The sequence below is a fragment of the Stegostoma tigrinum genome, chromosome 6 (genome assembly GCF_030684315.1).
Source record: "Stegostoma tigrinum isolate sSteTig4 chromosome 6, sSteTig4.hap1, whole genome shotgun sequence".
Taxonomy (NCBI): Eukaryota; Metazoa; Chordata; class Chondrichthyes; order Orectolobiformes; family Stegostomatidae; genus Stegostoma; species Stegostoma tigrinum.
In genome coordinates, this window is record NC_081359.1 from 13,330,239 (window position 1) to 13,345,069 (window position 14,831).

Here is a 14,831-nt window from a genome sequence, read left to right on the forward strand (position 1 = left end):
TGTGCTTCCCCTTTTTGGGGAAGAGAAATCTGGGGACTAAGCTTCTTTTAAGAGATTCTTCTATTCTGCGTCATAATTGAGAGAATCCTCATTTTTAACCTGTGCCTGCTGGCTCCAATCTCTCCTACAAGTGGAACTATCCTTCCTGCATCCACCCTGTTAATTTCCGTCGATACTAAATGTTTCATTAAGATCAACTCTCATTCTTCTGTACCCCAACGGATATAGGGCTGACATGTCGAACCTTTGCTCAGAGGATAATGTTTTATCCCAAGAATTGATCAAGTTAACTTTGCACTGTTTTAATCCAGTTACATTCTTTCATAAGCATGACCAAACTGTTTGCACTTTTCCACTTGTGGTGTCACAAACAGACTGTATAACTAGAAAATTTGGAATATGTGAGAAAGCTAGATAGAAATGTAAGAACAAACATTGGGTTTCTATAGATATTTAGAAAGGAAAAATGGTAAAAGAAAATTGTTGGCACTAAGGAAGTCAGTTTAGGGAATTACTTATCAAAAATAAGGAAATGACAGATTACTTAAGCAGGTAATGTTGCAGTACTTTTCACAAGTGGGTACGAATAACATGTCAGAAATGTGTGTATATCAAAAATGGAAAACAGAAGGGACCTTTGGAAAGTTATATCAAGTGTGTTGTACTGAGTAAATTGTTGGATCTGCAGACTATCCAATTCCTAGGTACTGTGAACCTTATCCTAGGGACGTACAGGAAATAGCTAGCAAGGTAATTAACATGCTATTTTGTTTTTCCAAAATTCTCTCGACTTGAAGTTTCATTTGATTAGAAAATAGCAAGTGGAGCTTCTTTATTCAAAGTTGACAACAGAAAGCAGGAAAGTGCATGCCATTTAGCTTAACGTATGTCAAAAAGAGGATGCTGGAAGCTATTAATGAATATGTTAGTGTGGCTGTTTGAAAAATTTAAGATAATCGGAATGTGTCAACAAGGCTTTGTCCAAGGGAAATCATTTTTAAACAATTTGTTGTAACTGTTTGTGGAGGTTAACATGCTGTGGAGAAAACAGATCTAGCGGATGTGTTGCAGTTGGTTTTCCAAATAGCATTTGTAAGGTGCTGTGTCAAATGTTTTTGCAGAAAATATAATATCACAGTGTGGGGAAAGGAATGCATTGGCATACATAAGAGCTTGGCTGGCTAACAGGCGACAATAAGCATATATGTGTCACTTTCAGGTTTGCAAGATGCAACAAGTAGTGTACCAGAAACAAGTTGTGATCTCAACCTTTTACAATTTGTGTCAGTTATTTTGAAGGAAAGGATGAAAGATATGGTTGCTAAATTTGCTAATGACACTGTAGTAGTTAGCAAAGTAAATTATGAAGTAGACAGAGGACATAACTTAAACAAGTGGACAAAGGTCTGACAAATAGAGTTTTAAGTGGGAAAAGTGAAATTATCCATTTTGGGAGCAAAAGTTGGGGAAAAAGGGCAGATTATAGAGATTATGAAGGATTGCAGAGTTCTTGTTATGCAGAGATATCTGGGTGTGCTAATGCATGAAATGCAAAAGGTTACTATGCATAACAGCAAGTAATAAGGGAAGCTGATGCAATGTAATAATTTATTACAAGGGGAAATGAATACCAATAGAGAGGTTCTGTTTCAGTTATACAGGTCATTGATGACACCATATCTGAGGTACTGTGAACACTTGTAGACTCCTTATTTAACATCCTGGGACATTATAACACCGACATCTACCTGGTAATGTGAAAAATTGCCCAGCTGTTTCCTCTTAAACAAAAAGGATAAATCAAACCTGGCCAATTTCTGCCCGACCAGTCTACATCATCAGTACAGTAATGGAAAGTGTCATCAAATGTTATGAAGCAGAACTTGCTTAGCAGTAATCTGATCAGTGATGTTCAATTTGGGTACTGGCCACTCAGCCCCTAACTTTGTTACAGCCTATGTTCAAATGTAGGTAAAAGAGCTGAATTCCAAAGGTCAGATAAGAGTGGCCATACTTGACGTCAAGGCTGCTTTTGACAAATTGTAGCATCAAGGAGCACGAGCAAAATGGAATCCATGGGAGCCAAGGGAAAACTGTCTGTTCTTTGTAGCCATAAGTAGCTGAAAAGAAAATGATTTGAGGTCAACCCTCTCAGCTCCAGAGCATTTCTGAAGGCGTTCTCAGGGTAGTGTCCTAGGCTCAAGCACATTTCCCCATAAAGCAATCTGCTCGTTTCAGGTATTAGTCCGATAAACCTTCTCTGAACTGCTTTCTGTGTATTAACATCCTTCCATATGTAGGGTGACCAGTACGGTACACAGTCCTCCAGATGTGGTCTCACCAGTGCTTTGTATAATTGAAGCAAGTCTCATTACTCTTGCATTCAGTTGACCTGGTAATAGACTATTACATTCTACAAGCTTTTTTGATTACTTTCTGTTTCTGCATACTAACCTTATGTAATTCGTGCATGAGGACTCACAGAACTCTGCATCTCGGAGTCCTGCAACCTCTCACAGTTTTGATGTGCTTCTTCCTCTTCTCATTTTGCCAAAATAGACTATTTCACACTTTCCTACATTCATAGTGCAGTTTCCAGATCTTTGCCTACCTAACTGTCTATCTCCCTTTATAGCCTCATGTCCTCTTTATATTGTTTCATCATTTTGTTTCATCATTTAGTTCTCTGAATGCATCTTTCCAGCAGTTTTTATTGTTTATCCACATTTGTAACTATAATAAGTTGGCAAAAAAATGTGGAAATTTGCAGTGTGAAGCATGGGAAAATACCTGAGACAGGGTTTTGATTGTATAATGTTCTGTATTACAAAGTGATTGAGATCAGTTTGAATTGGAACTTGTTTTGTCTGTTGTTGTTTTTGAGACCAAGTTTTAGTTTGTTTTAATTTCCCATCAGACTTCTGGATTTGAATTGGCCTTACCATGTGCGATTGTCTTTTATAGCTGATGTGGCTCAACAATTCCAGTATGCTGTGAGAGTAATTGGAAGTAATTTTGCTCCCACCGTGGAAAGAGATGAATTTCTTGTCGCTGAAAAGATCAAGAAAGAAAGTAAGTTGGCTTCTTGAAATAGTTTGGTAATCAATGAAAATGTTCTGTCAGCCTCTATTCAGGTCACTTAGGTTTGGAATTTTTCTTTTATGTCATCATTATTACGGCCAAGTTGTAGTCTGATCTAAGTTTTTGTCAAACCTGTGTTTTCATTAGGTGCAGTCTACCAATAAAATGATCCTTGCAAAAGATCACAATGCTAAGTCTTCTCTTTAAAAAGTCCATGTATAGTATTAGTTGTTGTACTCTCTCCTTTCATTGAAATAATAACGCTGTCAAATATAACACTGTCAATGAACTCATCTCATCCTCTGTCCTTGCTGTGATTGCTGTGTAAACAATACTTATTATCAAGTTCTGTGAATCACCCAGTTTATGTAACAAGTAATTACATGGAAGATTGGTACAAAATTGAATAGTTGCATATTCAATGGTGAGGAGAGAAGGTGGGTTCCACACCACGGTGGGAAGAAAAAACTTGCACATAGACTTTAACAGCCTAAACAAAAGATGGTCCTCCAAGGGAGCAGGTCACAAGAACTAATGCTATACATGGTCTTTTTAAAGAGAAGACTGAGCATTGTGATCTTTTGCAAGGATGATATTATGAGGAACAGGAGTTTGCATTCAGTGCTTTTATCCTGTTCTGTGATTTGATAATACGATAACTCATGATTGTACTCCCACTCCACTTTACTGACTGTCTCCGTGACCCTGAACTTCCTTACAAAAATCCATCTAATTCAGTCTTGAATATTTAAAAAAAAAACCAGGCTCCAGTGTTCCCTGAGAAAGATAATTCCACTGACTAACAATCCTCTGATGAAAAAAATTTACACTTCTAATAAAAGCAAAGTACTGCGAATGCATGAAGTCTGAAACAAACAGAATGTAGGAAAGAAACTCAGCAGCTCTGGCAATATCTGTAGAGAGACAGTTGCTTCGAGTCTGGTGTAACTCCTCTTAAAATCTTGTGTCGGAAAACATTTTTTTAATACTTTTGACAGAGGCAGAGGTGGAACAAGGGGATAGATGGTATAAAAGCCCTGTGCAAAAGACAAAAGAGTAGTTATGGTGGTGAAAAGGGAAAAGACAATCAAGCTGTAGTTCCTAGGATCGAAATGGACTTCACCTCCACTGGAGATCTCACTCCAGAGCTTCTCACCTCATAACACAAACCCACACCACCACCTGCAACCACGCATAGTCTGCTCCACAAACAGGACTGCCCTGGCAGACCCATAATTCAAACCTGTTCCTGCTCCACTGAACTTAATGTCTTCCTGTCTTGATGCTATTTCATATTCCTCACTCTTTTCAATCTTTTCTTACTTATGTTCATGACTCTTCTAACATCATTCATTAATTTCCAGTTTTGTGGTCCTGGCTTCCACCTCTTCAGCATGGATGTGCACTCCCTGTGTACACCCTTTTCCCAGCAGGATGGTCTGAAGGCCCTCTGCTTCAATACTGAGAAGCCACCTTCGCAATCTCCATCTGCCACCACATACTTATCTGTATTTCTTTCTCAACTAAAATCGCTACCTACTTTTGTGTCATCAGCACATTTTGGCTACTGTTATATAAGTCATTAAGATATTGTAAATAGTTCAGGCCCAGCAATGGATTTCTGTGCAACTCCATTAGGTACACTTTACCAACTTTAAGCTTTATATCTTCCTTCTGCTTGTTGTTAGATAACTAATCCACTTCCCATGCTAATACACTTTTCCAACTCCATAAGCTGTTACCTTGCTAAGTGACATTTTATGTGGCATCTTACTGAATGCCTTTTGAAATTCAACTACATCATCCATTTATCAATCATTATCCATGTGACTTTATTTACCATTTGTTGTTTGTTTGATATACTTGTAGAAATCCTCGCTTTTTTTTATATCCAGAACGAACTTTCTTTCATAGAGCAGGTTTTCCTGTTTTGTGTTTAGTCATTTTTGCTGGTTTCAAAAATTCAGCCAACCTTTGACCTCCCATTAATCTTTGGCTGTACTTTGTATTTTTTTTCAATTTGTTACGATACTTAACGTTGGGAATAAATGCTTAATTTAGTGCTCATCACTGCACCATTGCCTTTTTTTGGTGAAGGAAGTTTCAGCCCTTGTGTTGCGGCTGCAGGAGGTGTAGGACATCGTGGCTGGATTTCTACTTGGTCAGAAAATAGGCAATATAAGCAAAGCCTTCAATGACAGATGTATTCATTTTAATGGATTTTTGATAAGAATAAATTATGGTTTGTGACAATGCTCCTTAACTTCCATTCAAACTTAATGGAACTGATAAAAATTCAAGTCTCCCCATGCTTGTGCATAGAATTGAGATGGAGTGCATTACTTCATGAACTTTTGCTTGTGGGACTTTAAGATGAACATTTCTCTATGCTAATGTTCTCTCTTACAGTGGCAAGGCAGAGGAGAGAGGCTGATGCTGCTTTGTTTGCAGAACTTCACCGTAAACTGCAGTCCCAGGTAAGATTTAATGAGCTCTTGCATGGAAAAAAACTAGTGACGTTTTGAATTCTAGGGCATGTAGTCTCTATCCCACTAAACTTCATTTCATTTTGACTTAATGTTATTTGTTCATAGCAGGTCAAAATGAGTATAGTCTCTTTTTCAGTCTTCTTGATACATCCGTCACTTAGCAGTAATATGTCACATTTTATCTCTGACCCTAAACTGCTTGCCCTTTACAAATTATGCTTAATCAGTAGATGTGATATTAAAATACCATTTCACCTTTCTCTTGACTTACATTGGCTTCAGGTTCAATAGCACTTCAATGTAAAAATTCTGCTTTTGTTTTCAAAATTCTCCATGGCCTTTCCTTACCCCTCATCATCTCTTTACTCTCCTCCGGCCCTAAAGCTTCTTAGATCTTTGCACTGTTTCAATTTTGTGCACTCGTTCATCCCAGGTTTCCACTGCTCCAGCAGTAGCTAAACCTCCCACTAAATAAAATCCAAAAGAATTATGGATGCAGTAAATTAGAGACAAAAATAAAACTTGCTGGGAAAGCTAAGCAGCATCTTGCAGCATCTGTGGAGAGAATTCAGAGTTGATGTTTTGGGTCAAGTGACACTTCCTCAGAACTGATGGTAGCTAGGAAAATCTTGGTTTATGTGCAGAAGACAGGGTAGAGGGAGGGGGTACGGAGTAAATGATAGGTGGGGAGAGAGCCTAAAGAGAGACATGAACTGTCAGACAAAGGAGTGGATAATGATCTGTCTACGAGGGTGAATAGCTGTTAGTGGGAACTGTTAGTGGCTAACATGGGTTGTGTGTTATAGCAAAGTATGATAACAAGGCCTTGTTGTAGGCATCAGGGTAAGGACTTGGGACAGCTCAAGCCTTAAAGTTACAAACTTGATATTGAGTCTGGAAGACTGCAGGGTTCCCAGATGGAAAATGATGTGCTGTTGTGCTTCGCTGGAGCACGGCGGCAAGCCTAAGACAGATATTGGCCAGGCAGCAGGGTGGTGTGTTAAATTGACAGGCAACTGGAACTTGAGGGTTTCTTTGCGAACAGAGTGCAAGTGTTCTGCGAAGCGGTCACCCAGTCTGCACTTCATTTCCCCACTGTAGAAGAGACCACATTGTGAGCAGCAAATGCAGTAGAATAGGTTATGAGAACTACAGGTAACGCAATGCTTCACATGGAAGATATGTTTGGATCTTGGATGCTGAGGAGGGAGGAAGTAAACAGACCGATGTTGCACCTTCTGCGGTTGCAATGGAAGGTGCTGTAAATTCTCCCACGAAACCTGTCCCTGCCTCTACTCTGTTTCACCTTTAAAGATGGTCCTGAAGGTGCAACTGTTTGACCAAGCTTTTGAATGTGTATCCTCATTCCCTTATGTGAGGTGATGTCAGATATTGTTTGATTGTGCTCCTTTGAACTGCTTTGGGGCATCTATTATGTTGAAGGAGCTTTGTAAAAACAAGTACTAGTTCTCGTAGAAGCCTGTCCAGACTAGTGAAACTATTATGAATATTTGTACCTCCCATACAATCAATTTTTAGTCTATACGATGTCTAGAGCACATCAATGTGTCACATCTTGTTCCGATTGGTTTATAATTCCTTTTATTCCCATTCTTGCTATTCCCATTCCTTGTTATTAGCCATATTCCTGAAATTTTTACGCAACATATTCCAACTGTAATGACCGCCAAGTTCAAGCAGCTTATTTGTAATGTTGTTAATATTCATTTCTGTACATGTTAAAATCAATCTACCTGTTTTCATTGCTTGCAATATGACTTTTCATGACGTTGTGTTCCTATGTTTATCCTGGTTTCTGTGTCCACACCCAATGACTTTCTTTAATCCTGAAATCTAGCTGCTCCTTCAAGTTTTCTAAGTTTCGAGGTTCTCAATTGCTATCCTTTCTTTATCCCTTAGTCTTGCCTTTTCTCTTCTTTTTTGTTTCATGTCATTTAAGCCTCTTCATTGGCTACAGGCCAGTGATAAGCTTTCTTTATATACTGTCTCAAAAGCTCAAGATTTAAGCACCTCTTATCAAATCTCTCCTTAACCTCTGAAGTAACTAGAGGAATTTTCCAACTATGAGCCACAAGAAAAGTTGTTGTGGGAATCCTCAAATATAGCTGAATATCTTTTTTTTTAAAGTTACACTGTGCATTCTGCCCTCGATGGGGCACCGTGGACATGATCTTCACTGCGCAACCGCTATAAAAGCCAGGCAGGGAACAGCATCAACCCTTGTACATGGCAGTCTTTGATCTCTCAAAACTGTTTGCTCCTGTCGACAGCAAGAAATTATAGAGTATTCTTTGATATTTTCACCATTTTCTGGCTGGTCCATTATGCCATGCAAGTTATGATACTAAGCAATGGACCCACTGCAGATCCAATTCACATTTGGACAAGAGTCAAGTTGTATCATTGCACCAGTGCGCTTCCAGATCCTCCTCACTGTGATGCTTCACTTCACCCCAGTGCAATCCATACTGGAATCCAATTAATCTATAGAACCAATAGAAACCTGTTCAACCTCCTGAACCTGTCAATGAGATTCAAGGTAATCACATCCTCTGACATTAAACTGCTCTATAAAGATGATGGTTGTATCTGCTCTCCTTTGGTGGTTGAGCTGCAACCCATCATCAGCATGATCACTAGTGCAAATAGAGCGTGGGCCTTAAAGTAAACATTTATAAAACAAAGGTACTGTACTGACTTGTTAGATTTCTCAAATTTCTTGTGTAGTTTCTCATTCTTGGCAACATTGAGTAAATCTGTACTTTGCTTCCGGTGATTTTAATGTACTTTGCATAATGAAACAGCAGTGCAGCATAGTTTCTAGTTGTGGCCGAACCAGTCATTTGTTTGCATTATTCATCATCCCTTCCTTGGTATTTGTACTCTGGCCCTATTAATAGAAACCAAATGCTATTGGCTTTTGTGACTTTATTTATACTTCCAAAGAATGATGTGTTTGAATCTCTTGGTGCCTTTGTACATCCATACTCCTCATCCCTCCATTTGAGTGTATACTCTAACTCACTGGTTTTCCTCCCACAGCCCTTTATCTTATGCTTATCCACATAAAATTGTACCTACCATCTGCTGGTCCATTCTTTTAACCTGCTGATAACATACTAAACTCTTTTGCACTCTTTCTTGCTGCCAAACTCTCTACTTTAACAAATTTCACAGGCCTTGCAGCTTTTCTATTTGGAAAACCCACCACTGTCCTTTACGTCCCATTGTTCATTTAAAGGCAAAGGTCAACGGTCTTTCCCAAAACGGCAGGCATAAATGCTTCCACCGATACTACCTAAACTACTGACAGTTTCCATTATTTCAAGATTTTACTTCAGATTTACAGCATTTGTAGAATTTTATCTTTGTGTTATTTGGACACATGACCTTTTTGACACCCTCTTCTTGCATTCTACTGGTCAGAAAGCTTGATGTCAACTGTGCCAGTTCTTATTCCTATCAAATTCCATTCTCCTGTAATCCCTTGAATCACAGACCTAATTTGGCTTCCAGTTAACCAGTGCCTCAATATAAGAATTCTGGCCCTTCCAACAAAATACCTAATTCTTCACACTTCGCTATTGCTGTAACCTCCCATTCCCTTTTGATTTAGTTGTGCTTTGGAACATCTGCAAATTTGTTTGCTTTATAATTGGTGCTGTACCTTCAGCACTTTGGAGTTACCTCTTTATCAGCCTCCAGATTTTTATTTTTTAAGATCCTATTTAAAGCCTATCTCTTTGACCAAGCTTTTGTCTACCTTGCCAAATTTTGTTTACTAACTAGTGCCAAGTTTTGCATTATAATGCTCCACCAAGGTGTCTTGAGATGTTTTCTACATATAGTATACATACAAATTGATGTTTACTCCCTGTTTGAGCATCTTTGAATTGCAGCATCTCGTGCTTCATGCATGGAAAATTATGTCATGAATATCTTTTTATGTCTGGGTATTGCTCAAGAAGAGCTTGGTGCCAAAGCCATGTCTGTCTCCAAGCTAATGACGTAAGTTTCCAAAATGCGTCAGCCTCATTAGAATTATACTTCTTTCTCTCAATGATATTTAGTCTCTTCCTCTTCTGAACCACCCCTCCTCCATTGCAAGTGTTTCTTTTCTTCCCCCTTCCCCACTCTTCTTTTAGCTTCTCTGGAAAATAGTTGGTATTTTGACCTTATTGAAGTATCTGAATTATAACACATATTGGGTAGAAGTACCTGCTGTTATTCTGTTTTGAATATTTGGATGTGTTTTAGATTCCTTCTGCTTTGTGATATATAATTTCAACAAAGGTTGTCTTATTTTGTTTAACAAATGTATTCTGTTTCACTTAGGGCATTATAAAAAACAGATGGGCTGTACTCTACCTCCTGCTAAGCCTGAGTGAGGATCCACGCAAACCTCAAAGCAAGGTATCAGTAAAAATATTTTGGAATCGTAATTCTAAGTACTAGCATGTCAGGAAGCTACTAACAATCAGCTCAAACATCATTTAAAGTAGAAGAAATGGTTGATTTATGTCTTGGTACCAGGTTATGTGACAAGGTAAAGTCGCCATTGTTCCAGAGCACCATAGGCCTGCTCTCTCATTAGAGAGAGACGACTGGTGATAGAGTAACCTGTGGGTCAATTCATTTGAGGCAAGGAACATCATTGAGAAGGCCAGACCTTCATAATAACCTAAATTGGTGAGTAAATCGAATCCATGCTGTTGGTGTCACTGTGCACCATAAAACAGCCAACTGAGTGAAGCGACTCCATGTTATTCCACTTTTCGGTTCAGAACTTAATTGATTGCGAAATCTGATTGTTGCACATTTGTTCGATACTTGTTGTATAGCCTAGTCATTCTGCCTTATACTGTGCTTAATGCCCCAGACCATTCTTCATCTTTAAGTCCACCAGTGTATGTATTCTTTCTCATATGCTCAGTTATATGCATCTATGTTGTTGGCCTCAAATTTTGCTTGCAATAGGACATTTCATTTGCTGAATGTTCTGTCTATAGGTGTTTCTCCTGAACATGCTATTGATTGTATTAGTGACCACCTCATTGGTGACTCCTAGTTCTATAATGACCTGTTTGATCTTCCTCTCTGTCGAGCATGTCAGACCTTTCTATGACCATGAAAGCCTCTGTCATGCCACTCCTCAAGCTGCTCATTTCTTCAAGAAGTCCCAGACTGTCCTGATAAGTCTAACTTTTTATTTGTGTTTAGACAGGCTTCTCTTACATGCTGATTTATCCCATTATTTCCCAGTGTTTTGCTTTTGCTTTCTTTTTACAAAATATATACATTTGTCCAATCTTCTGGTCTGCTGTAACCCTTGCTGAATTGTACACACTTTTTTATAAAAAATTGATACTATTTCTTGCTGTTCATACTAGTTAAGGAAGTAATGTTCCACCCCTAGAGTCTGTCTTTCTCGCTGGAATATGACTTAACTGTTATTTCCTGTTAGGTAACCAATCCTGTAGAAATTAGCAAAGTCTTCACATCCTGATGGGACTCGGCTCCTAAAAGAAATGGCTGCCAAGATAGTTGATGCATTGGTTTTACTTTTCCAAAGTTTCCTTTATTCATTAATGGGATGAGGGCATCATTGGCTAGGCAGCATTTATTGCCCATCCCTAATTGCCCAGAAGGTGGTTGAGAGTCAACCATATTGCTGTGGGTCTGGAGTCACATGTAGGCCAGACCAGGCAAGGATGGCAGTTTCCTTCCCTAAAGGGCATTAGTGAACCAGATGGGTTTTTCCTGACAATCGACAATGGATTCACGGCCATCTTTAGTTTCGTAATCCCAGACATTTCTTGAAATCAAATTTGACCCTATGCCATGGTGGGATTTGAACCCAGGTCCCAGCATGTTATCTGGATGTCTGGATTAACAGTCCAGCAATAATACCACTGGGCCATCACTTCCCCCAGATCTTGGGCAGGGTGTAGTCCTGTATCAAAGCTACCATATTAGCCACACATTTTAAGCTCTTATTTTGTATAATAACGTTGTCAAGTGCCTTCTCTAAATCCAAATACAGCACAGCTACAGGTTCTTGTTTGTCCAAGTTGCTTGAACTTCATGAGCTATAATGAAGCTCTTTATAAAGCATTAGTACAACTCACTGGATGGCTGGTTTGTGATGCAGAAAGATTCCAACAGTGTGTTTCATTCCCACACCAGCTGAGGTTGCCACGAAGGAATCTCTCTCTGTCGCTGAGACTGCTGCGCTATGCTCTGGTAAAACAATGGTGACATTACCTTACTTTTGCTAAGTTACCAGACTATTTATTCCCACATCTAGAGATTTTCTTCAATTATAGAATTGGGAAGAATGAACCTATTGTTTTTGATCCCAAACCTCCAAGAGACCATCTCCATTCCTGTCACTGCTAACAATGTGATTGAAAGCCATTCTGTTCACAACCATAGAATCAGACTTAATTTCAAGATGATCTTCCGACTTCCTGTACGTACGATCAGTAAGACCACCTCTTTCCATCTCCATAACTTTGCCTCGTCCTAGTTCATCTGCCACCAAAATCCTTATCATGCATTAGTTATGTCTCATCTTGACTGTTTTAACAGACACCTGGGATCATGCCTCCCTCATTACATCCTGTGTAAACCTAGGGTCATTGCCAGCTCTGTTGCCAGTATCTTAGCTCACAGCAAGTCCTGATCAAGCAATTTAAAATTTCCTTCCTTGTTTTCAAAACCATCCAGACCTCCCAATACCTCTCAGCTTCTTGACCTTGTTTTTCTCGTTTAAGACATTGTGTAAAACTACCAACTTTGGCCAAGCTCTAGGTCATCCATCCTAATACCTCCATATGTGGGTCAGTCCTTTGATGTGTTTTATAATGCTCTAATATAGCACGTTTGGGCATCTCATCACATTAAATGCATTGTAAAAATATAAATTGTTTAAGGCAAAGCTAGATAAGTGCCTCTTGGAAAAATAAATGTGTGCGCTGATTGAGTGAGAGGAAGAACACTTGTATGATGCATAAACATTGGCACAGACCTGTCAGAACACCCAAACATCTATTAAGAACAGAGTTGATGACATTCTTTTATCTAGATACTCAGCTTTTTGAGCATCTTTCAATCAAATATGTATTTATATATTCATTTTGTTTATCTGTGATATAAACGCCTCGTTATTGTTAGCTGTGAATCTGCAGCTACTTATGTATGTTCATGGCTTGGCCACTGAATGATTTAAGTATGCAGTGCTGCAATCCCCATCATGATGACAGGGAAGTAACTTCAATAAAATAGAATTCTGTAGTTTGGTCACAATTGGTTGCTGGTGGGTTGATTACATTAAAGGTTGAGAAAAGAGCTGAACAGACTTTCTGCTGCTGTTGGTCCTGCCAAATTTCATTAGTGGTTCTATGTTCTGAGAGAGGCAGATGAGGCAGCTATCACAACATTTAAGGTCAGGTGGCCCTATCGTTGTCATAAGTGGATGTCATCTGAGAAAGTGGGAGGTCAATATCGAAGAGTTAAGCAGAATCCTGTTTGTTGAATGATAATACATTGAAGTTTTCTCCTGAGATAATGTCTCAATATATGGAGATAGCAGTTTATCTATTTTAGCCATCATCGTAGAGATCTATGGCACAGAGGCCCTTCAGTGTGTCGTCTCTGCACCAGTCAAAAATAGCCACCTACCTGTTATCCCATTTTCCAGCTCCTGGACCATATCCTTGTGTGCATTAGCATCCCTAAATGCTTCTTAAATAGAACATAGTATATTTCTGCCTCTCCTACACTTAGAGCACTGAGTTCCACATTCCCAACACCCTTTTGGGTGAGAGAGCTTTTCCCCACATCTCCTCTAAAAGGACTTAAATTTATGTCCCTGATCACCGAGCCTTTCGTCAAAATGAAAAGTTTCTTCCTCACTGCTGTATGTATGCCCCTCGTAATTTTAACATCTCAATCATGTCCCCTCTTGATATCGTCTGCTCTAAGCAAAGCAACCCTAGCCTTTCCAATCTCTCTCCTTAACTGAAACTCTCCAGCCCAGGCAACATCTCTTCGCCAGTGCTGTCACATCCGCCTTTTAACAGTATTGCACACAATATCTTGCTCTGACCTAACCAATTATAATACAGTTTCAACATTATCTCCCTGTTCCTGTCAGACTATATACAGCATGTACAGATCTGCTCACTCTTTCTTTGACTTGTGTTTGAGCTGCTGAGAAGAAAGATCTGGGACCAGACATTTGATATTGAATTTATCCGGATGTAATGACCTGATTGGTATTGATGAACTATACACCACAGCTCCCAATGCTGTTGAAATTCACTTTATATCTGGAACATAGAATCAAAGCCTCTGTTCCACTCTGCAGTTTTGAAGTTTAAAGTACCACCAGTGAATCCTTAATACACTTCCTATATCCGGTACGATTATCCATACATTCACTGCAATGAGATAATGTACTCTAGAAGCTGTGATCAACTTGAATTTTATATTGGCATTTTGTTATGCTATTACCATCTTGTCTAATGCTTGATTATTCTTATTTTTCAGGTTGCTAATTATGCAGCATTATTTGCTCAAGCATTGCCAAGAGATGCTCATTCTACCCCTTATTATTACTCAAGACCCCAGAGTCTGCCACTGTCTTATCCTGATAGAGCTCCCTCATCTCAGAGTGCTGGCAGCATTGGAAGCAGTGGAGTTGGTAGTCTTAGTATATATGGCTTAAATGGACCAACCCCAACTCCTCAGTCTTTATTACCTGGGTAAGTAACCTTCTGATCTGTGAGTTAAAGTAAAATATGAATGCAAAATCTTTAAGGATGATATGCAATAATATCCAATCCAGTGACAAGAACTTTGTATAGACTTGGGCTTGCGGTGCCCTCATCAAGCCAGAGCTGCTGTTTGGAGTTTTTCCAGTGCCCATTGCAAGATTTTAATTGCTGACCAAGAACACACCGTACTAAGCTTGTGAATTTCCGATTGAATGTTTTTCTTATCCACCTTTTTGTGGGATGTGATGGCAGTTATAGAGAAGTTATACATCATCTAATGTCATCAAAAAAGAAACACTTGATTTCTTGATTTTTGTTTTTAATCTTTACAAAGGTGAAATAAAATCTCTGAACTTTTGACTGCCTCATCTTGTACTGGAGGCTATGAGATTGGGTGGGTTAGGTGTGCAAATTAAGGCTAGCTATGACAGACAATAATTTCATATGCAGTTGCAAACTT

General features: G+C 39.0%; 1 protein-coding gene across 2 annotated transcripts in view; it reads left to right on the plus strand.

Moving 5' to 3' along the window:
- Nucleotides 1–14,831, plus strand: part of tubgcp3 (tubulin gamma complex component 3) — a 65,935-nt gene that overhangs the window by 5,472 nt on the left and 45,632 nt on the right. For both annotated transcript variants that reach the window (XM_048533425.2, XM_048533424.2), the window contains exons 2-5: nt 2,965–3,072; nt 5,491–5,558; nt 9,927–10,004; nt 14,145–14,359. In XM_048533425.2, the coding sequence (XP_048389382.1) occupies nt 3,072; nt 5,491–5,558; nt 9,927–10,004; nt 14,145–14,359 (362 nt within the window). In that variant the 5' untranslated portion in view covers nt 2,965–3,071. The remainder of the gene's footprint in view (nt 1–2,964; nt 3,073–5,490; nt 5,559–9,926; nt 10,005–14,144; nt 14,360–14,831) is intronic.